The sequence below is a fragment of the Telopea speciosissima genome, chromosome 4 (genome assembly GCF_018873765.1).
Source record: "Telopea speciosissima isolate NSW1024214 ecotype Mountain lineage chromosome 4, Tspe_v1, whole genome shotgun sequence".
Taxonomy (NCBI): domain Eukaryota; kingdom Viridiplantae; phylum Streptophyta; class Magnoliopsida; order Proteales; family Proteaceae; genus Telopea; species Telopea speciosissima.
Genome location: NC_057919.1, coordinates 24,111,986 through 24,129,617, shown reverse-complemented (window position 1 = coordinate 24,129,617; position 17,632 = coordinate 24,111,986). Strand labels below are relative to the sequence as shown.

The following is a 17,632-nucleotide window of genomic DNA, read 5'->3' as shown; positions in this document are numbered from 1 at the left end:
TATCAGCCGAATATAACCCAACCAAGCTTTCTAGGCAAGAGCTATATTCGGTTTCCATTTTCTCCCTTTCCATATTCAGAGGTTTCCTTTCTCAACCTTCCATATTAGTGGCAATCTAATCTTTCCTTATTACATTTTATGTATGGCAAGTGAAGCACGTTGAGCATCCACTCAAGGTTTCCTCTCTTGATGTATAAATAATCTTTACCACTCTATTAATGAAATACGGTGAATCAATAGAAAATCACACAACTTTTATACCACTCTAGCAAGGCTCAACCCAAGGCTTGAAAGATCAAGCTTGATCTTTTATTTATTTCTTATTTTTGGGAGGGGGATGGAGAGCAGATCAGATTCAGGTAAAATCGCCCAAGTACCCACCTATAGTTAAAATATTACAATTAACCTTTCATAATATTTAATACTATGCCTACAAAGAGAAAAGTACAATCTTTTCCAAAAGATACTGATAGATTGAAAAGAATAAAAAAAAACACATCTTTGACTCTAAGATTCCTGAATATTAAGAAAGAGTTAAGAGTTCACTCCTATATCAACTTATTAATAAACCAAAATCAACATACAATGACAACAAGAAGGTCGTTCTATAAGCTTGATCTCTAGTTCAGTGGTTTGCTGTAAATCTGCAAAAGGAGAATACAATTAGAAAAAAGAACCTTCATTATTTTCAGCACCAATTAGGCAGCATGCTAGTATTTTCTTTGTCCATGAGTGCGTGTGTGTGAAGACCAAAATTCAATAAGATACACCACTAGATATAAGAGATCGGACAACAAACCAAAAAAAAAAACAGAGAAAAAAACGAGAAAAAAGAGATTAGAGATCAGACAATGATAGTTTTATGCAAAAAGGCTAAATACTACTAATAAGCTTACAATAATGATATTAGGACCATGTGGTCAAACTAGCTACAATAAGAAGCTCATGACAGAGGATCGACATCAAAAGCAATTACATACACTAGCACTGGTTTAATCCTATACAACTCTAGGCAAGAGGTTATCCAGGTGAGAACCCATAGACAAGAGTATCTTGTCGGGCAGCTAAGGAAAGTTTATTTTTTGTCATGTGAAAGCTGATTTGGCTAGCTGAACATTGGAGAGATAGAGCACCCCTTGGATATGAGCATGTTAGATTTCAAGCACCACTTGGATCTTTGCATGTCAAAGTTCATGGTCTACCACAAGTCTAAACTGTATAGACCACCATCTAATGGATATTTTTTCTTTGTACTTTCAGCTGTCACACCAGTTGAGACTGTTGTGGCTATTCCAAGTGTTGGATAGATAAGGGACCATGCTGATTAACCATCTATTAAATCTCAGACGCAAACCCAATCATATAACCTGACAAGTATCAGACTCTTGCTCCCGCATCATCTGTCCAAATCTTGAACAGATTTAATTTGTTCAGTGTGCCAAATTGTAGAATATTTTTCAGCTGAAACTCACCACATTAGTTGAGGGTGACATGGTTGGACCAAGTTTGAGCACCAACAAATGTTTCAATTGGCAGCTAAAAGTGTTTAAAAGAGTCTACTCAGAGATTCTTTTCGAGGTCTGCTTACAGAACGTCTTACATATATTGTAAAAACATTAATAGATCAGGTGTAATCAACTCTATGATTATTTAGTTACTCTCATGTTACGATTCACAGGTTCTTGAATGGGGGAGAAGCATCAAAACAGTCCCCAGTGTCAATCTGATGTAAGCTTGATCTTTAGGAAGTTTTAATGGCTATGGATAGGATATCAGTGCTCAAATAAAACCAAACAGCACACTCTCATTGGTTATAAAAATTCCTATTTAAATGCTACGCTTCAAGTTTTAAAGTATACACTCTTTTAACTTCGATCCTAGGGAATGAATATCCTATATGGAGAGAACCTTAAAATTTCAAATTCAAGCATACATAGTTCCATAGTTGTCAAGGCAACTAGGCGACCAAAGGCGTTGAAAGGGTGCCTAGGTGACATGTTGCCCTTGGCGTGCAGTATATGACTCTATGTAATATAACAATGATTATTATATACCAGTGCAATATGATATAATTATACTAATAATAACCTAATATGAGAAAATCAGTATATAATATAGGATATATTATAAGCATATGCATCGAAAAAAAAGTAATAAACAAAATCAACGTAAACTCGTGAATTGTCAACAAGGTGTGCGGGTGCCGTGAACCCAAGAAAGAGCCTGGAGCCCTGGATGCCTATGCGATGCCTTGACAACTATACATAGCTCCAATTACCACTTGACATACATAGCTCCAATTACCACTCACCTCGCTCTCTCTCCTATTGTTTATAACTTTTCAACATAAGAAAGGGCGTACCCAGTACATAAGGCTCCTAACAATGTGGGGTCTGGGGAGGGTCATAACTTTTCAATATGGTGGACAAAATTTATTCCTATACTTTGCTGATGGCGGGCCTTGGTGCAACAGTAAAGTTGCTCCATTGTGACCAAGTGGTCACGGGTTTGAGTCTGGAAACAGCCTCTCTGCAAAAGCAGGGGTAAGGCTGCGTACACTATAACCCCCCAGACCCCGCAGTGGCGGGAGCCTCGTGCACTGGGTATGCCCCTTTTTATACTTTGCTGACGGCCAAAGGACTAAAGAATATTCAGTACTTATGGCATATGTTTTAATTTATAATTATAGTGTAAACATAAATAAGACATACTAACCTCCTTGCATTAATTTCGGACTGTGGTTACATATTTGATGAGCATACCAATAACATCTCCGGAAACCTTTGAGGTCATATATTTCAAGATTTGAATCTTTTTGTCAGTTTCCTCTTCAAGCCATTTTACGTTTGATCCAGAGTTATCCCTTGTCTACAAAGCATATAGGAAAAATAGAAAAATTCCAATTGAATAAAAATAAAATTTAAAGAAATTAACATACATTAGAGAGTAGTTACATAAAAAGAAAGTGTTGCAAAAGATTAAAAAATAAAAAACCTCAGAAACTTTTTTTTGGTATTCAGCCTCTAAATGGGAACGATAAAGTGATGCATCTCTCTCAGCTTCATCTTTAGCTTGCTTCAATCTTTTCATCTTTACTGAAGAAATACGATTTGAAATATTAGATTAGATAGTCTAGAATTTCAATCAATAGTAGGAAAAAATAACCTAATTTGCACAATAAATCTCATACATTGTACCAAAGAACTACTTAAGTAACTCACTACAGATAAAACAGTGACTTAATTTGAATGATACAAAAACTTGATCCAACTTAAGATATCTATTGCTAAGAAATGCATAAGAAAAATATATTTTACAATTTCTGGCGCTAGTGACAATCTGTTGAGCCTCTTGTTCTGCAGTTAGTAGCATTTGGATGCCTCCTTGTCCCTTAATTGAATCCATAGGTGACTATTTGACCTGATTATTAAAATGTAAGTCAGAAAATACAAGGGAAAATAATGAAGCATTGATGTTCCAAAATCCTTTGAAATATTCATTTGTTAGTTGTAATTATTTTGAAAAAACAGTTCTTCAATTGTAAAAAAGAAATATAACTAATAATCAAAATGATTAATAATACCATAAAAGAGCATTTAGGTGAGACAAAAGATAAATACCAGTTCAAAGTACCAAGGAATCATCCATATTATCTATACCAAACAAAGTCAACACATTCATAAAAAAGAACAATATTAAATAATATTGATCCAAATCAGCATGTCTGAAGAGTCGCAAAAGAGAAAGAGTTGCCCACTAGAGAAACGACCTAGAATCGGTAGATCTATTTTTCAGATCTTTTTGGAGAAGTTTCCTTTCTCTTATGATCCGGTTTCGATGATGAGTGCAACTCCATTTTATTAGATTTCAAGTGGAACAAAATTTCAATTGGTAAACAGAAGTGATAAAAGAACATTCCTGTCAATTGGGGGGAGGGGGGGTTGTTATGTAGGGCCGGCAACAGAGACAAAGGTAGAGGCTGAGAATTTAAGCCAGAAAAACTTGAAAAATGGTAAAAAAATAGTCATTTTAGGTTAAATATTATTCAACCCATTGACCCAAGTGATGATAATAGGCTCTACACATAAGAGTAGCAGTATTAAAGCAACTCCTCAATCTAATACTCTTCCTGCGATGGTAATGCATGCAGAGAAACCTTTAAAATTCTAAAGCAAAGCAGAGACTTCAAAGGGGAGAGCAAATAGACCCTAATTTGATATACAAAATAGGGGTTGGGGATTTGGGTTATTTTCATCAATTGGTTTCTTCGTGTCACTTTCACCAATAAATCTATCAACCTCATTTCGAAATGCAGATCAGTGATCCTTCATTCAAGATGAACCTGTTTCCTTTATTACAACAAACAAAATAAAACTAATAATATTGCAGTAAAATCGCACTTGTAGAACAGAAGAGCAATAATCTGGTTTTATTAGAAAAAAAAAATCTTTTGGAATGAAAGAAGATAAAATTCTTCATGGACTTACCCGAAGGAAGATGCTGAAGGCTGAGAACGCAACTCGATCGCTTGGAAAAGCTCTCTCTCTCTCTCTCTCTCTCTCAATCGAGCTTCGGTTTCAGCAAATTTAATGGAATAGCAGCGATTTTGGCGGGAAAGGCCGTTGTGTTTTGTTTATTTTATTGACACGTGGCTTAGATTTTTTGGGGGGTAAAACCTTGGCTTAGATATTGGCAGCGATGAAAAGTCAAAAAAGGACGCAGATAAGAGGTGCAAGTTAGAAAAAGTTCTTTCATTTCGTCGCGGACGGCGCAAGTTATAAAGTGGTTCCTTTGGCTTGAGTGAAAGGATTTCGTCGCAATGCCTATATAAACCCTAACTACCCACTTTCCGGTCTCTTAGGTACGGAGAAAGTATGTCGGAAAGAGATCAAGAAGAGTAAAATCGCTTTAAGAGCAACATCGATCCTTAGCCGGAGAAAGTTTAATGGCGAAATCAGAGAATTCAAAGCTGGATACATCATCAACGCGTCCTCCTTTAATCAAATCGCAGACAAAAAATGCTCCTTTGAACGACCAAGATATCGACTCGAAATCGTATTCTCTCGTGAAATTTAAGCTCTACGAGACCCGAGCTGTAAGCATTTCTGAGTTCACTAATTGGAATATAATTGAATTTACTGTAAAAGTAGGTAGGTGAGTTTGTTGAAATTGCTATTCTGTTCTGTGTTCATTTGAGCAGAGGTTTTATCTAATTGGAAGTGATCGCAACAAGCGATTCTTTCGGGTGTTGAAGATAGACCGGTCAGAGCCATCGGATCTCAACATTAGCGAGGATCCTGTTGTGTACTCACAACTAGAAGTTAAGAACTTGCTTCAGCGCATTAGCGAAGGGAACCGTTCCACCGGAGGCCTAACCTTCGTTGCTAAGGTTTACGGAATTGCAGGTTGGCTTACGGCTTACCTGAGTTTTTTTTTGCTTCTTTTACGAGGTTTCTGTTTTTTCATTAGTTTGATTTGTGATCATTACGTACTAATTATGTTTGTTTTTTTCCCCCCCCCCTGGTTTTAGGTTGTATTAAGTTTCTGGAGTCTTACTATCTGATTCTTGTTACCAAGCGTCGGCAAATTGGCTGTATGTGTGGTCACGCAATTTATAGCATTGACGAGAGTCAATTAATCTCTGTCCCGCATGCATCAATTCAGTCTGATGTGGCACATTCAAAAACTGAGCTAAGGTCTTCCCTATTTCCTTAGTTATTCTATTGTGTGCTACTGTATTTTATTTTATTTTATTTTTTTTCCATTTTGCTATTAGAATGAGATGATTTGGTAGTTTTGAGCAATCCTGATTGCACACTTAACTCATAACAGTGGCACTGGCATACTAAATAAGGATCCTAATTGGGAAAATACACTTGATTGTAACCCTGCTAACTAAATAAGGGATCCTGATTGTGTATCTGTGTAAATGTTGGTTTGAATCAATTGCGCCACAAATGATTTCTGGCAAATGAAAATATAAAACACAATGGTGTCGCAATGCTTTTGTCTTGTAGAGCATAGTTGGTATGATAATGATACATGTTAAAACCTTTATGTTTAGTGCTATGTTCACAAGTATGATACATGTTAAAACCTTTATCTTTAGTGCTATGTTCACAAGTATACATGGTTCTTTCTACAGTCCGCCGTGTTTGGATGGAGGCTGAATGTTTGTCCCTATACATGTATTTAGCAAGGAGTCTTAGATTGGAGTTGGTGCATACCACAGGATTTCTATTTCCTGTTATCAAGTTTCATGTTAATTTAAAAAAAAAAAAAATATTTTAACATATTAGCCCAATGTACCTAGTAGCCCATTGAACCATGAACATAAGGGGTAAAGACAGATTTTTTGCACTTGTCCCCCAACAAAATCATTACTTGAATGCTGATCCACATTTAGAGATGGCCCCTGAAATGCTTCTGCTTTGTTCTCCAGCCAAGTATGCCAATATGTCACCACAGGAGTTGCAGTCCAAAGCTTTTCCTTCTATCCCAGGGCCAAAACACCTCCAATTCATTAAGGGAAAGGATTCTTTTGTGTGAACCCACTGCTTATCAAAATTCTCCATTCATTTGAAGCATGATTCAATGTAACAGGACAAACTAACAACAGATGAATGACAGATTTCACATAATTTGTACAGAGGGACTAGCTACTGGGGAATCTTATCATGAACCACTGTCCATAGAGAAAAACTTGAAGTTAATAGGAATTATCATGTGCCATACTTAAAGCAGGGTAAAGGTACACATTAGTAGATCCCTTGGATGGATTAATTTCACCATCTGAAGTACCTCTCCAAGCCTTATTATTTATAACTCACTTCTCAAACCAGCTAAACTAGTGTTCAACTTATGAGCTAAAATTTCAATATCCTAATACTGTGGGAGCAAGGACACTAGACAGCAAACTAACAACCTAACCCAACAATAGGATCAATAGGACTTGTGAACAGCAAGACCTTTCCTCTCCTCAGACATTTTAGGTTAAGAAGTTGTGTGTGCACTTTTCTCTCTATAAGAAACGGCGCTTTCCAAGGTGCGAAGTGGGAGGGATCCAGATTTCTCTGAGGGATAGTTTCCTTGTAACAGTAATGGAGGGTCAGTAGCTAGCCTTAACAGCAAGGATAACAGTATATGATTCTCGACACTAGAGTATCCCAATAATGAGAATAATATGCTGTTCATAAGGGTTAGACGACAGATAATCAAAACAGCAAGGTAGGACCTCACTGTCGGCAGTGGAAAAAAAACCAGAAACTTGATGAATAAGAAACTCCCAAAAATAGAAACTGAAGATAACAGTAAAATCAACACTAAACCATCTCTGATGGGATTGTGATTCCAGTCGAAGGTAAGGATATCGAAGACGTTCAATAGTTCAAAATCTAGCCACAAATGATGGCTGGATCAACAACTATGACACTGATTCAAAATTAGAAACAAAGAGATCTGAAATGGAAACTCAAAACCTCAGGATGTTGTAGCCATTGGATGGCCAAGAAATTACAGTTGAAGGAAGCCTAGGACTGGGGGAGTACCATACCAAAAATTTAACTCACGTTTGTGGTTCATGTAAGGGAAATCACTATTGAAAATTGCTGCCAGGAAAACCCAGGACAGAAGTGCCACTAGTATGATCTTGCCTCCAATCTTCAGTGCATTAAAAGTGAATGATGGGACATGTAACAGGGTTGTAACAGAACTTTGATAACCCTCTAAGATGGTCTCGGTACCTCACAATGGATCTCAGTTGCAGTGAAATAAAATTAGAAACAAGGGAGAAAAAGGGGAAGAAGAAGGGAGGGATATGACCAAGGCCTCTCACCTATGGCCTTGGTCAGTCTCTCGTCTGTATAGGTAAAATGGCCCGTACAATATATAGGTGCTTTTTTAGCACTCTTAACAGAAATAGAAAGTCAATAAAAGAGGCCCACAAATATAGTGGGAGCCTTATACAATAAGAAACTTAAATAAAAGGAAAGATAGCCTAAGATCTAAATAGTATCTACTTATAACTGAAAATTGAAACTAATCCCTATTTTCGTGTAGACTTCAAGTCCCTCCTCTTTGGGCTTATAAAATGGGCCCGTTACAATAGAAAACTCAAAATTACTTAGCCTAGAACCATATAACCCATTGGGAACTTAAACTTGGACCTAACTTATTGAACCGCAGGCTCAATTTGACGCAGAAAAACTGAACCAAATCGAAATCCAAAAACTATTCTTCTTTCTTTTATCTACATCCCCTAATAACTGTCATTTGACAAATTCAGCTGGGTTATCTGAACTGCTAAACCTTTTGGAGGCAAGATTATTGTTCAATTGATGCAGTTAAGAAGAACAAGAAGGCCATCACAAGCCAGGCCATTTGATTGGACCAAGAATGGACCAGCAGGCTTAATATTGGGTGCCCAATGGGTCATATGGGCCACGGGCCTAGTATTTTTGGGTTTACTATTTTAATGAGCCAATTCTATAAAAGCCTAAATGTGAAGGATTTAAGACCTATACAGGATTAGTCCTGTTTCTGTTTTAGTAAGCTGTATTCTTTAATCTGACATGCTCTAGTGAAGAGAGGGGTGTCAAATAAATATGTGGCTGTAATTAAAGATATGTATGAGGGTATGGTGACTAGTGTGAGATCTGTGGGAGGTTAGGGCAAGGAATTCCTAATTGCGATTGGGTTACATCAGGGATCAGCCTTAAGCCTTTATCTATTTGTGCTTATCATGGACGACCTAACCAAGAGCATCTAAGACGAGGTCCCGTGGTGTATGCTCTTCGCCGATGATATCGTTTTGGTGGATGAGACTACAGCAGAGATTAATGCTAAGTTAGAGCTGTGGAGATCAACCTTGGAAACAAGAGGCTTTAAGATTAGTAGAATGAAGACGGAGTATATGATGTGTAATTTTAGTCATACTATAATGGATACTGATATGGTGCAAATTGAGGAAATAGAGATACCACAAAGTGACTATTTTAGATATCTAGGGTTAATCATAAGCAAAGAAGGTGACATAGATGATGATGTTTCACAGAGAATTAAAGTGGGATGGATGAAGTGGATAGGTGTGTCTGGAGTGTTGTGTGATTGGAGTATTCCTTTAAAGCTTATAGGAAAGTTCTATAGGACTGTTGTATGACCAGTTATGATGTATGGGCAGAATGTTGGGCAGTTAAAAAGTTTCATATTGAGAAGCTATGTGAAGCAGAGATGAGGATGTTAAGATGGATGTGCGGAAAAACTTGGAAGGATAAAGTAAGGAATGAACGTTTTAGAACGGACTTGGGAGCTGCCCTGATCAATGGCAAACTCAGAGCTAGGCGTTTGAGGTGGTATGGCCATGTGCAACGGAGGCCTAGGGATGCCCCAGTAAGGAGTGATATAATCCCGATTGAAGGAGCTAAAAGAGCTAGGGGCAGGCCTAAAATGACCATAGGAGAAGTTGTGAGGAAGGACATGCTTAGTCTAGGTCTTGTACCAAGTATGACCTCAGATAGAGCCTATTGGAGGGCAAGGATCCATGTTGCAGACCCGATTTAGCTGAGATTCTCCTGACTGGCTGGGTTGTGCCTCTTTCTTCGTACTTTAATCTTTCATCTCTCATTTTTCTTTTATTTTCCTTCTTCCATTTGGAGTTTTCCATTTTTCTTTTCTCTTTTGTTTAGACTGCAGTTTTTTTTCCTATTTTGTTTGTTTGGATCCATATAGCTGACCCCATTAAGTTGGGATAGACATGCTACAATCTAGCCATAGTTTCTATTTTGTTAAATTCTAAAATAGTTTTTCTTTTATGGAAAACATAGGTTGTAAAGGGTTCCTCCTTCCAGGAATGGGGGTTTTCTATTTTGCTTATTTCATGGAAGTTTTTTTTTTGGGTGAATAAATAAATTCTTTACCAGAAGAAAAAAGAAAAAGAAATACAAGAGACCCCAAAAGGGAAAAAGAAAGAATAGGACAGCCAACCCAAGCTTAGGTAGGGGAATCCAAAGCAACAAAAGAAACATTATGAAGGCCCCAGGAATCAACAATGAGCCTGTTCCTTGGGGTATCTAAACACTGAGAAGGAGGAACAAAAGATAACTTTGCTGAAATTTCAAAGGAAATGGAATCCCAAATCTGCCGGTAAGATCGAGAATTGGAGGTCCATTTCCTGACATTATGCTCCATCCAAATATGGTTGAGAGTTGTACAAAAAGCCAATTTTTCCACGCAATCACATAAGGAGGAGCCAGCAAAGGACTTCTCAATCCACACACATTCTCTTGAGAAACGGAGGATTCGTCTCTGGGAAGGCCGACACTTGGAGAGGATACCCTTCCAGATATCTTTGGTGGTGGGGCACTCAAAGAAGAGGTGATTCAATCATTGTTTCAACAAAGGCAGCAAGTAGGGGACACAGTGATCTGTCGGCTGCGAAGAAAAGCTTGAGTTGGGAGGCTGTTGTTGAAGATTCTCTAGGCCGTGAAGCAATGCCGAGGGATGTGGTGCTTGAACCAAATAATCTTGCGCCAAGGGACCACAGGGCCTTTTAACCGAATAGAGTTCCAAGCCACTTTGGAAGAGAATAAGCAGGGAGTGTCTGACGACCAATTTACACAGTCATAAGAAGAGGGTCCCACCACCTTCCAAAAAAGCCTTGTGGATGTTTTTGTTCGATGGCAGGACTCTTGCCACAGACCTTCTGGGAATAGACGTGAGATCATTCCAAATAGGAGCAAGAGCAGGGACATGGGAGGGGGGAGCCCAACCATTAAGATCAAGAATGTCAGCCACCAAGGAGAGCCTATGAAGACTTGAGGCATAAATGGTTCTCGGAGTGACCAAGTGAAGAAGGATTCCCCTTGGGTGCCAATTATCCAACCAAAGGTAAGTAGAGAGACCATCACCAATCTGAGAGCGGATGGCCTGATGGACTAGCTGGCGGCAAGAGAGGATTTTGCGCCAGACCCAAGAAGCATCAGAAGAGTCTGAGGCAGTCCAAATAGAGTTTTGGCGAAGAGGCCCCGAATAGATCAAATCAACCCAAATGCTTTTCTTCTTTGAGGCAATCTTCTAAAAAAGCTTACTGATACCCGCGGTGTTCACTTCTTTGATTCTTCTGATGCCTAATCCTCCTCCTTTCTTAGGGAGGCAAACTGCAGCCCAGCTAAGAGGATGAAGGAACCGAGAGGAGTCTGTACCCTTCCAGAGGAAGGAAGCCATGAGAGCTTCCAAGGACTTGATAATGGAATGAGGAAGGCCATAGGTACCCGACCAGTAAATGTACGATGCCTTCAGAACTGATCTGATAAGAACCAACCTGCCTGCATATGAGAGAAGCTTGCCTTTCCAAAGCTGAAGTCTTTTCCGGATCAGATCTAACATGGGGGTGCAGTGGTGGGCAGAAAGCCTAGCCGGAATGAGAGGGAGCCCTAAGTATTTTACAGGCAGCCTACCTTCTGAGAATCCAGCTTTTCCTAGGAAAGCAGCCTTGTCTGACTCTGGGACCCCAGCAAAAAAGATCAGAGCCTTAGAGGGGTTGATGCGAAGACCCGAAAGCTCGTTGAAATGCTGCAGGCATAAAAGGATAGACTCCAGGGAGGTAATGGAGGCCTTAGAAAAAATCATTAGGTCATCAGCAAAGGCCATATGAATAAGCTTGAGGGCTTTACACTTGGGCATAGGGGCAATAAGCTGTTGATCTGTGGATATTTGGATCTCTCTGGAGAGGATTTCAAAAGCTAAGGTGAACAAGTAAGGGGAGAGAGGGCAACCTTGTCTGATCCCCACTGAAGCTCCAAAGTAATCGGCCGCGCTGCCGTTCACCAAAACAGAGAATTTTGGGGAGGAGATGCAAGCACTAATCCAGTTGGTAAATATCAAAGGAAACCCCATCTTAGTCATAACCTGAGCAATAAAGTCCCACTTCAGAGAATCAAAGGCCTTGTGGATGTTAATCTTCAAGAGGAGAGAAGGAGAGTGATTTTTCCTGTCAAACCCTCTGACAATATCATTACAGAGAAGGATGTTGTCAGAAATATTCCTGCCAGGGATGAAAGCCGTTTGATTATCGCTAACCAAAAGATCCACAACATTTTTGAGTCTTTGGGCAAGGATCTTGGCAATAAACTTGTAGAGCAGGTTGCAGAGAGCAATAGGCCTGAAGTCGGACATGGCAGTAGCACCTTCCTTTTTCGGGATGAGATAGAGGAAAGTGTGATTTGCCCCTTTGATTTGAGCAGGGTTGAAGAAGAAGCTTTCAATGGCAGCAATGAGATCGGGTTTGATAATATCCCAGGCAGCTTTGAAGAACGCCATACTAAAACCATCAGGGCCCGGAGCTCCATAGGCTTTGAGGGAGTGAATAGCTTCCACAATTTCATCTTCTTTCGGAATGGAGCTCAAAGAAGCATGGCAAGCTGGGTCAATGAACTTGTTGATCAAATGGTTTGGAATGGGATCAGTATCCTCTTGAGAGCCCGAGAAGATGCTTTTGAAGTGCTGAACTGCCAAGTCTTTAATATCTTTGACTGTATTGACAATAGAACCATCCGGATGAGAGAGCTGCACAATGGAATTAGCATTTACTCTAGCTTTCTCAGACTGGTGGAAATAAACTGTATTTGAGTCACCCAAGTCAAGCCACTTGATTGTAGATTTTTGTTTAAGGAAGCTTTCTTCTCTAGCCAGCAAAGATGAGAGTTGACTGGAAACCTCTTTCTCTTCAATAGCAAGCAAGTCATTTAGAGCATCAGATTGTAGCCGAACCTGAATAGAAGCAAGCCTTTCTTTGCACTCAGCAACTAGGAGGGAAATGTTGCCAAAAGTGTTAATATCCCAATCTTTAAGGGCAGCCTTGAAAATGTTGAGCTTCTTAGAGAAAGCTATGAGGGGGGTGGAGAAGGCATAAACAGGCTTATTCCAGGCTTCTTGAACAACCGACAAGAAGGTTTTATGAGAGGACCACATATCAAAGAACTTGAACGGTTTGGGGCCAAAGGAGGTGAAAGGTTGAATATCAAGAGAGATGGGGGAGTGGTCCGAGATGTTCGGATTGTCAAAAGTTGCATGAGAGGAGGGGAAAGAGGATAACCATTCTGCATTGGCAAGCACTCTGTCAAGCTTGCAAGCAATACGGTTTGAACCAGCCTTTTTATTACTCTAGGTAAGGGGAAAACCAGACCATCTGAGATCATTGACTCCAATATCTTCAATGCAATCATTGAAAGAATTCATAGCTTCCAAATTTGGCTGCTCACCTCGCTGCTTTTCATGGCTGTACCGAATGATATTGAAATCACCACCTAGCCCCCACGGATGGGAACCAATTTGAGAAGCCAAAGTCCTGAGATCAGACCATAGAGAAATCCTCTGTAAAGGGCAATTAAGTGCATAGACCACTGTGAAGTGAAAAGAAAAATGCCCCAGACAGTCCGAAAAAATGGTGTGCAGAAACTGAGAGGAGGAAGAAGAGAGGGAAATGGAAATTTTTTTCGGATCCCAGAAGATCCAAATGCGACCATTAGAGTGATGGGAGTAGTTGGATAAGAGAGACCAACCATGGGCAATGGAGTTAAGAATTTTTTGAGAATTGAGCTCTTTGATGTCAGTTTCCAAAAGGCAGCAAAAACTGGACCGAGAAGTGCGAATGCGGGAGCGCATAGCAGAGTGCTTCGAGGGAGAGTTGAGCCCTCGAGTATTCCAAATAAAACCACGGATCATTGGGGAAGAGGGAGAAGAGGCAACGAAGACTCGATGAGTCGAGTCAGAATAGCCTGGGATCTAGTTTCACTGTGGTGTTGACGCCTATAAGAGTTTCCAAAGGGAGGGGCAGGCAAAGAGGGAGGAGGTAATATTTTACGAGAAACCAAATGTTGGAGGATTGAGTTTTTCCGGGGAAGGAAGAAGCCGGGTCACCCTGGATAGAAGAGGATCCAATCGGGTGAGGAGAACCCGACCCATTGCCAAAAGCAGGAATGGTAGAACTTGGAAAAGAACCTGGCCCAGAAATAAATGGCCCAGAAGTGGCCGGAGCCAAAATAAGCCCACCAGTCTCGCACAAAGGTAGGGAGTCATAAGAAGAGGGTCTCACTAATGATGACTCAGCAACGGCAAGGTTCCCAATATTCAGCATCGAAGGAGTCATAGCCATCCCTTGAGTGGGAGGAGAAAAAGGTAGAAGAGCGTCTGTAGCAGACGAAACCTCTACAACCACACCAAAACTCAGCTGATCCATCTGCAACGTAGCATTGGGAGTAGCAACAACAGCACCAGAGCTAGGAATGGAAGGATCTGCCACAGGGGAAGCCGTCATACAAGATCTGCTACGAGGTAGGACCTCGAACTGGAGATTTTCTGGGCAAGAGAGCAGATCCGTATCATCGTCAGGTGACAGGATGCTGAATCTGTTCTGACCATCGGTCCATGGAGTCATCTTTGAAAGGGACTGGTCCTTAGGGATCTCCTGCGCCTTCTTCCTCCATCTCTGATTTCGGCACCGGAGCCTGGTCCGAGACCTACCACGGGAAGGAGGCCTTCGGACAGAAGTGCGATTTTGCATCATCCTCGTCGAATCACGAGCAGGAGACAGGGCAACGGCAACCTCAGGAGGAGCCTGAGCACCAATAGCTGAGAGAAGTTGAGGTTCACTAGTAGCCGGGCCATCACCAGAAGAGGGCTTCATCTTTGGAGAGCACAAATGGGAGTGATGACCGAAAACTTTGCAGACCAGGTAATGCGGAGGTTGCCAGTCATAATGCACCTCCTGCTCGAATGAGTAGTCATCTCCTTCACTCACGGTGATGAAGGAAGGTAAAGGGTCCTCCGCAGAAACCTCAACACAAATCCTAGCAAAGGCCAGGCGATCCTTGCGCATAGTTTGGACATCAGAAAACAAAGGCTTGCCCAGAACAAAGCCAATGGAACTAAGTCCATCTGAGCACCAGTAATGGAGAGGCAAACCCGGGAGAGAAATTCACAGAGGGATCAAGGAGAGGCCCACACGACGAAGCTGAAGCTGACGTTGCCATTGCCGCAGGAAAATCAGCTTCTTTCCCACCAGCCAAGGGCCACCTTCAAGGGCACGAACCTTATCGAGGGTGGAGGAGAACTTGAAGATGAAGAACCCGTTGTCAAGCAAGAAGGTATCTAAAGTTCCCTGAGGGTGCCATTGCTTGGAGAGGGACAGCTTGACAATGTGGAAGGAAGGTCTAGGACCCAGGAAGTTGCCAACAAGACAGTCCTCCCACAGCTTGGCTTCAATATTCAGAAGGTCAGCAGGGCACAGAGCGACTTTCGAAGATCCGACGGAGGAAGGGGGGACTAAATGCAGGGGCAGTCCATCAGAGTGAGAAGAGATTCCAGCAACAAGTCTAGCGCTCCAGGTGGCAGGTTGAGAACCAGCAGGGGGAGAGGAAGGGAAAGGAGCAAGAGGGGAGGTCGACATTCCCCAGGCAAAGGGAGCCCGCAACGATTTGGAAGTTATAAATAAAGAGTAGGAGATCACACTACCTTGAACGATTTGGGAAATAATTTAGTCTGGAGCTTGTGAGTTTTGTGAGAGATGGAGCATGGTTCTGTGGTATTCGGAACTGTTTTACTGTGGGATGCAGTAGGGAAACTTTGGTGAGATGTAAAGGCTGGAGTTGGGATTCTTCTCCACAGTTAAGTGAGAGGCCTAACGAATCCTTTTTTCTCTTCTTCGCTCTTCTTCTTCCATTAAAGTTCAGATTTGTCAGTTTTCCTGTGTGTATCAGTTTTGCTTCCCTTTTCTGTTGGATTTTGACTTGTTATTCTGTTAACTGATTCCTTGTTGCCTTGTTCTCTGTTTTAGAATTCATTCTAGTACAGGAACAACCATCATATCAGTCCATCGATTCTTTAGTAGCAGCAATTTTTTTGTTTTCTGTTGTGGTGACCTGCAGAAACAACTTCTTTGCTCTAGTTTTTTTTTTTTTTCCTTCTAGTTTCTATTTCTATTCCTTTTTATTTGTTTCCTTAATTACTAATTTCATTCCCCAGTTTCTATTTTGTTTACACTTGCTATTTCTTCAGTTTAGTTATTGTTTCTATTGTTTCTAATCCTAAGTTTCTAATCTTTAGTAACTTTCTATTTTCGTAACTCCTTAAGATCTTCCAATCTAATCGTCGGATTCATTCCTAATTTTGGCAACCCATTCTTCATACCGAATAGGCCTTTTGACCAGAGTCGCAACCAGGTCTGATTATCCTTTGACCTGGTTGGTGATATTGCTCTTCTGGAGGTTTATTGGGAGACCTGCTGTTCTAGATCTTTGTAGGCTGTAGGTTCCCAACTTTGGGCAATTAGATAACCATTATCAACCGTTGTCACATCCATGTTTTGTTGCACATGTTAGGAAAAGATACTGCTATGCCTTCATTATGTCTTAGCCCTAAATAAAATATCAGTTCATCACTCCATCATAGCCAACAAAGTGTTTCTAAATTTGTTGGAGCTGCGTAGGAAATCCTGTTCTAATGCTCAACCTGTGGAACACCCCTCTGCTGCTCCTAAAGTGCAGGCTTAAGTTGGTTCTGAATGATCACCAAATGATCAGATCTGATAGTGAGGTTGTTTCTAGCTATATATACCTTTGAATACTTAAAATTCTAGCTCTTATTTTTATTAGCAAAGTCAAGTTTTCTGCATTGCTTGTTTCAAGATCTCGGCGTTGACAAGATGGTTGGTATAACAATATAAGAGCACTAAGACCTGCAGCAAAGAAGAAGAAATAGAAGAAAGAAGAAGAGAAACCGAGAGAAGCTAGTAACACTGCCCATGGTTGTGTTGTGAACTTGGAACGAGGTCTCACCGAGATCTTTGAGATATTTTGGTTTTTTGAAGGTCCGAGACGAGAGAAAAGACAAGGAAACAGCATCAACTCGAGATCTCAGTATCTCGGTATTTTACATTAATTGTATGCTTTCTACTACTAAATTATATGTAGAATATGGCCTATTAGTACGTTGTAGCCTATCAACCTAGGGTCTGAAGTCAAACTCCTATTTGGACTTTGATGTTTCAAAATCTAATAGTGCCATTGTGTTTAAATGGCCCAAAATAGTATGTATGCCAAGTTTCATAACCTAACTAGGTCAAAAACCCACCAAAACCTGGCTTCGAGTTAAACAAAAAATGCACCAACTCGCTGAGATCTCGGCTCAACTTGGTTTTCTGCCTGGCTGAAGCCAGGTCTGAAACTGAGACATTGAACCATGGTTGTGAATAGAGTATACAAACCGTGGGCCTAGGAGGATATTTATATTAATAGTAACCACAGTTACAACCGACTTTATGCTGAGTATGCTAATCCCCAAAATAACCCTTACTAACTTAGTCTAATAAATAAAGTAAAATAATCCAACCAACAATAGAGACTAACAGTAGCACCTAATACTTAACATCCCCCCTCATGCTGGATCATAGACATCAGCAATGCCCAGATTGGAACACCCTAGGAAAAAACCATTCCGAGACGATGCTTTGGTAAACAAATCCCCTAGCTAATTATGAGTTGTTAACAAACGGATTAGAGATCAACTTCTTCATCACTGCATCCTTAATAAAATGACAATCAACTTCAATATGTTTTGTCCGCTCATGAAACACAAGATT

At 40.5% G+C, this 17,632-nt stretch overlaps 2 protein-coding genes across 4 annotated transcripts in view; one reads left to right on the top strand and one right to left on the bottom strand.

Moving 5' to 3' along the window:
• Positions 1-393: 393 nt before the first annotated feature.
• On the bottom strand, positions 394-4,629 carry LOC122659836 (V-type proton ATPase subunit G3-like). 2 transcript variants are annotated; one of them, XM_043854977.1, is made up of 5 exons: positions 4,488-4,629; positions 3,318-3,420; positions 2,995-3,095; positions 2,716-2,868; positions 394-636 (listed from the first exon to the last, which is right to left on the bottom strand). In XM_043854977.1, exons 2-4 carry the CDS (start codon positions 3,403-3,405, stop codon positions 2,725-2,727), a joined length of 333 nt encoding a protein of 110 aa, XP_043710912.1. In that variant the 5' UTR covers positions 3,406-3,420; positions 4,488-4,629; the 3' UTR covers positions 394-636; positions 2,716-2,724. The 2 variants fall into 2 exon arrangements, with proteins under 2 accessions (XP_043710912.1, XP_043710911.1); XM_043854976.1 differs by having other exon boundaries at positions 394-644; positions 4,488-4,628.
• Positions 4,630-4,817: 188 nt separating this feature from the next.
• Positions 4,818-17,632, top strand: part of LOC122658514 (phosphatidylinositol-3-phosphatase SAC1) — a 59,311-nt gene continuing 46,496 nt past the window's right edge. The window contains exons 1-3 of one of the 2 annotated variants that reach the window (XM_043853509.1): positions 4,818-5,095; positions 5,201-5,405; positions 5,531-5,696. In XM_043853509.1, coding sequence (XP_043709444.1) covers positions 4,946-5,095; positions 5,201-5,405; positions 5,531-5,696 — 521 coding nt within the window. In that variant the 5' untranslated portion in view covers positions 4,818-4,945. The remainder of the gene's footprint in view (positions 5,096-5,200; positions 5,406-5,530; positions 5,697-17,632) is intronic. The other variant, XM_043853508.1, reaches the window with a different exon arrangement.

Bases quoted from the DNA above. Each gene is read 5' to 3' on its own strand.
- LOC122659836 (XM_043854977.1), bottom strand. From the start codon at position 3,405: ATGGATTCAATTAAGGGACAAGGAGGCATCCAAATGCTACTAACTGCA. The intron at 3,096-3,317 runs GTAAAATATATT...GTATTTCTTCAG, and splicing joins TGTCACTAGCGCCAGAAATT to TAAAGATGAAAAGATTGAAG. The intron at 2,869-2,994 runs GTTTTTTATTTT...TATGCTTTGTAG, and splicing joins ACCAAAAAAAAGTTTCTGAG to ACAAGGGATAACTCTGGATC.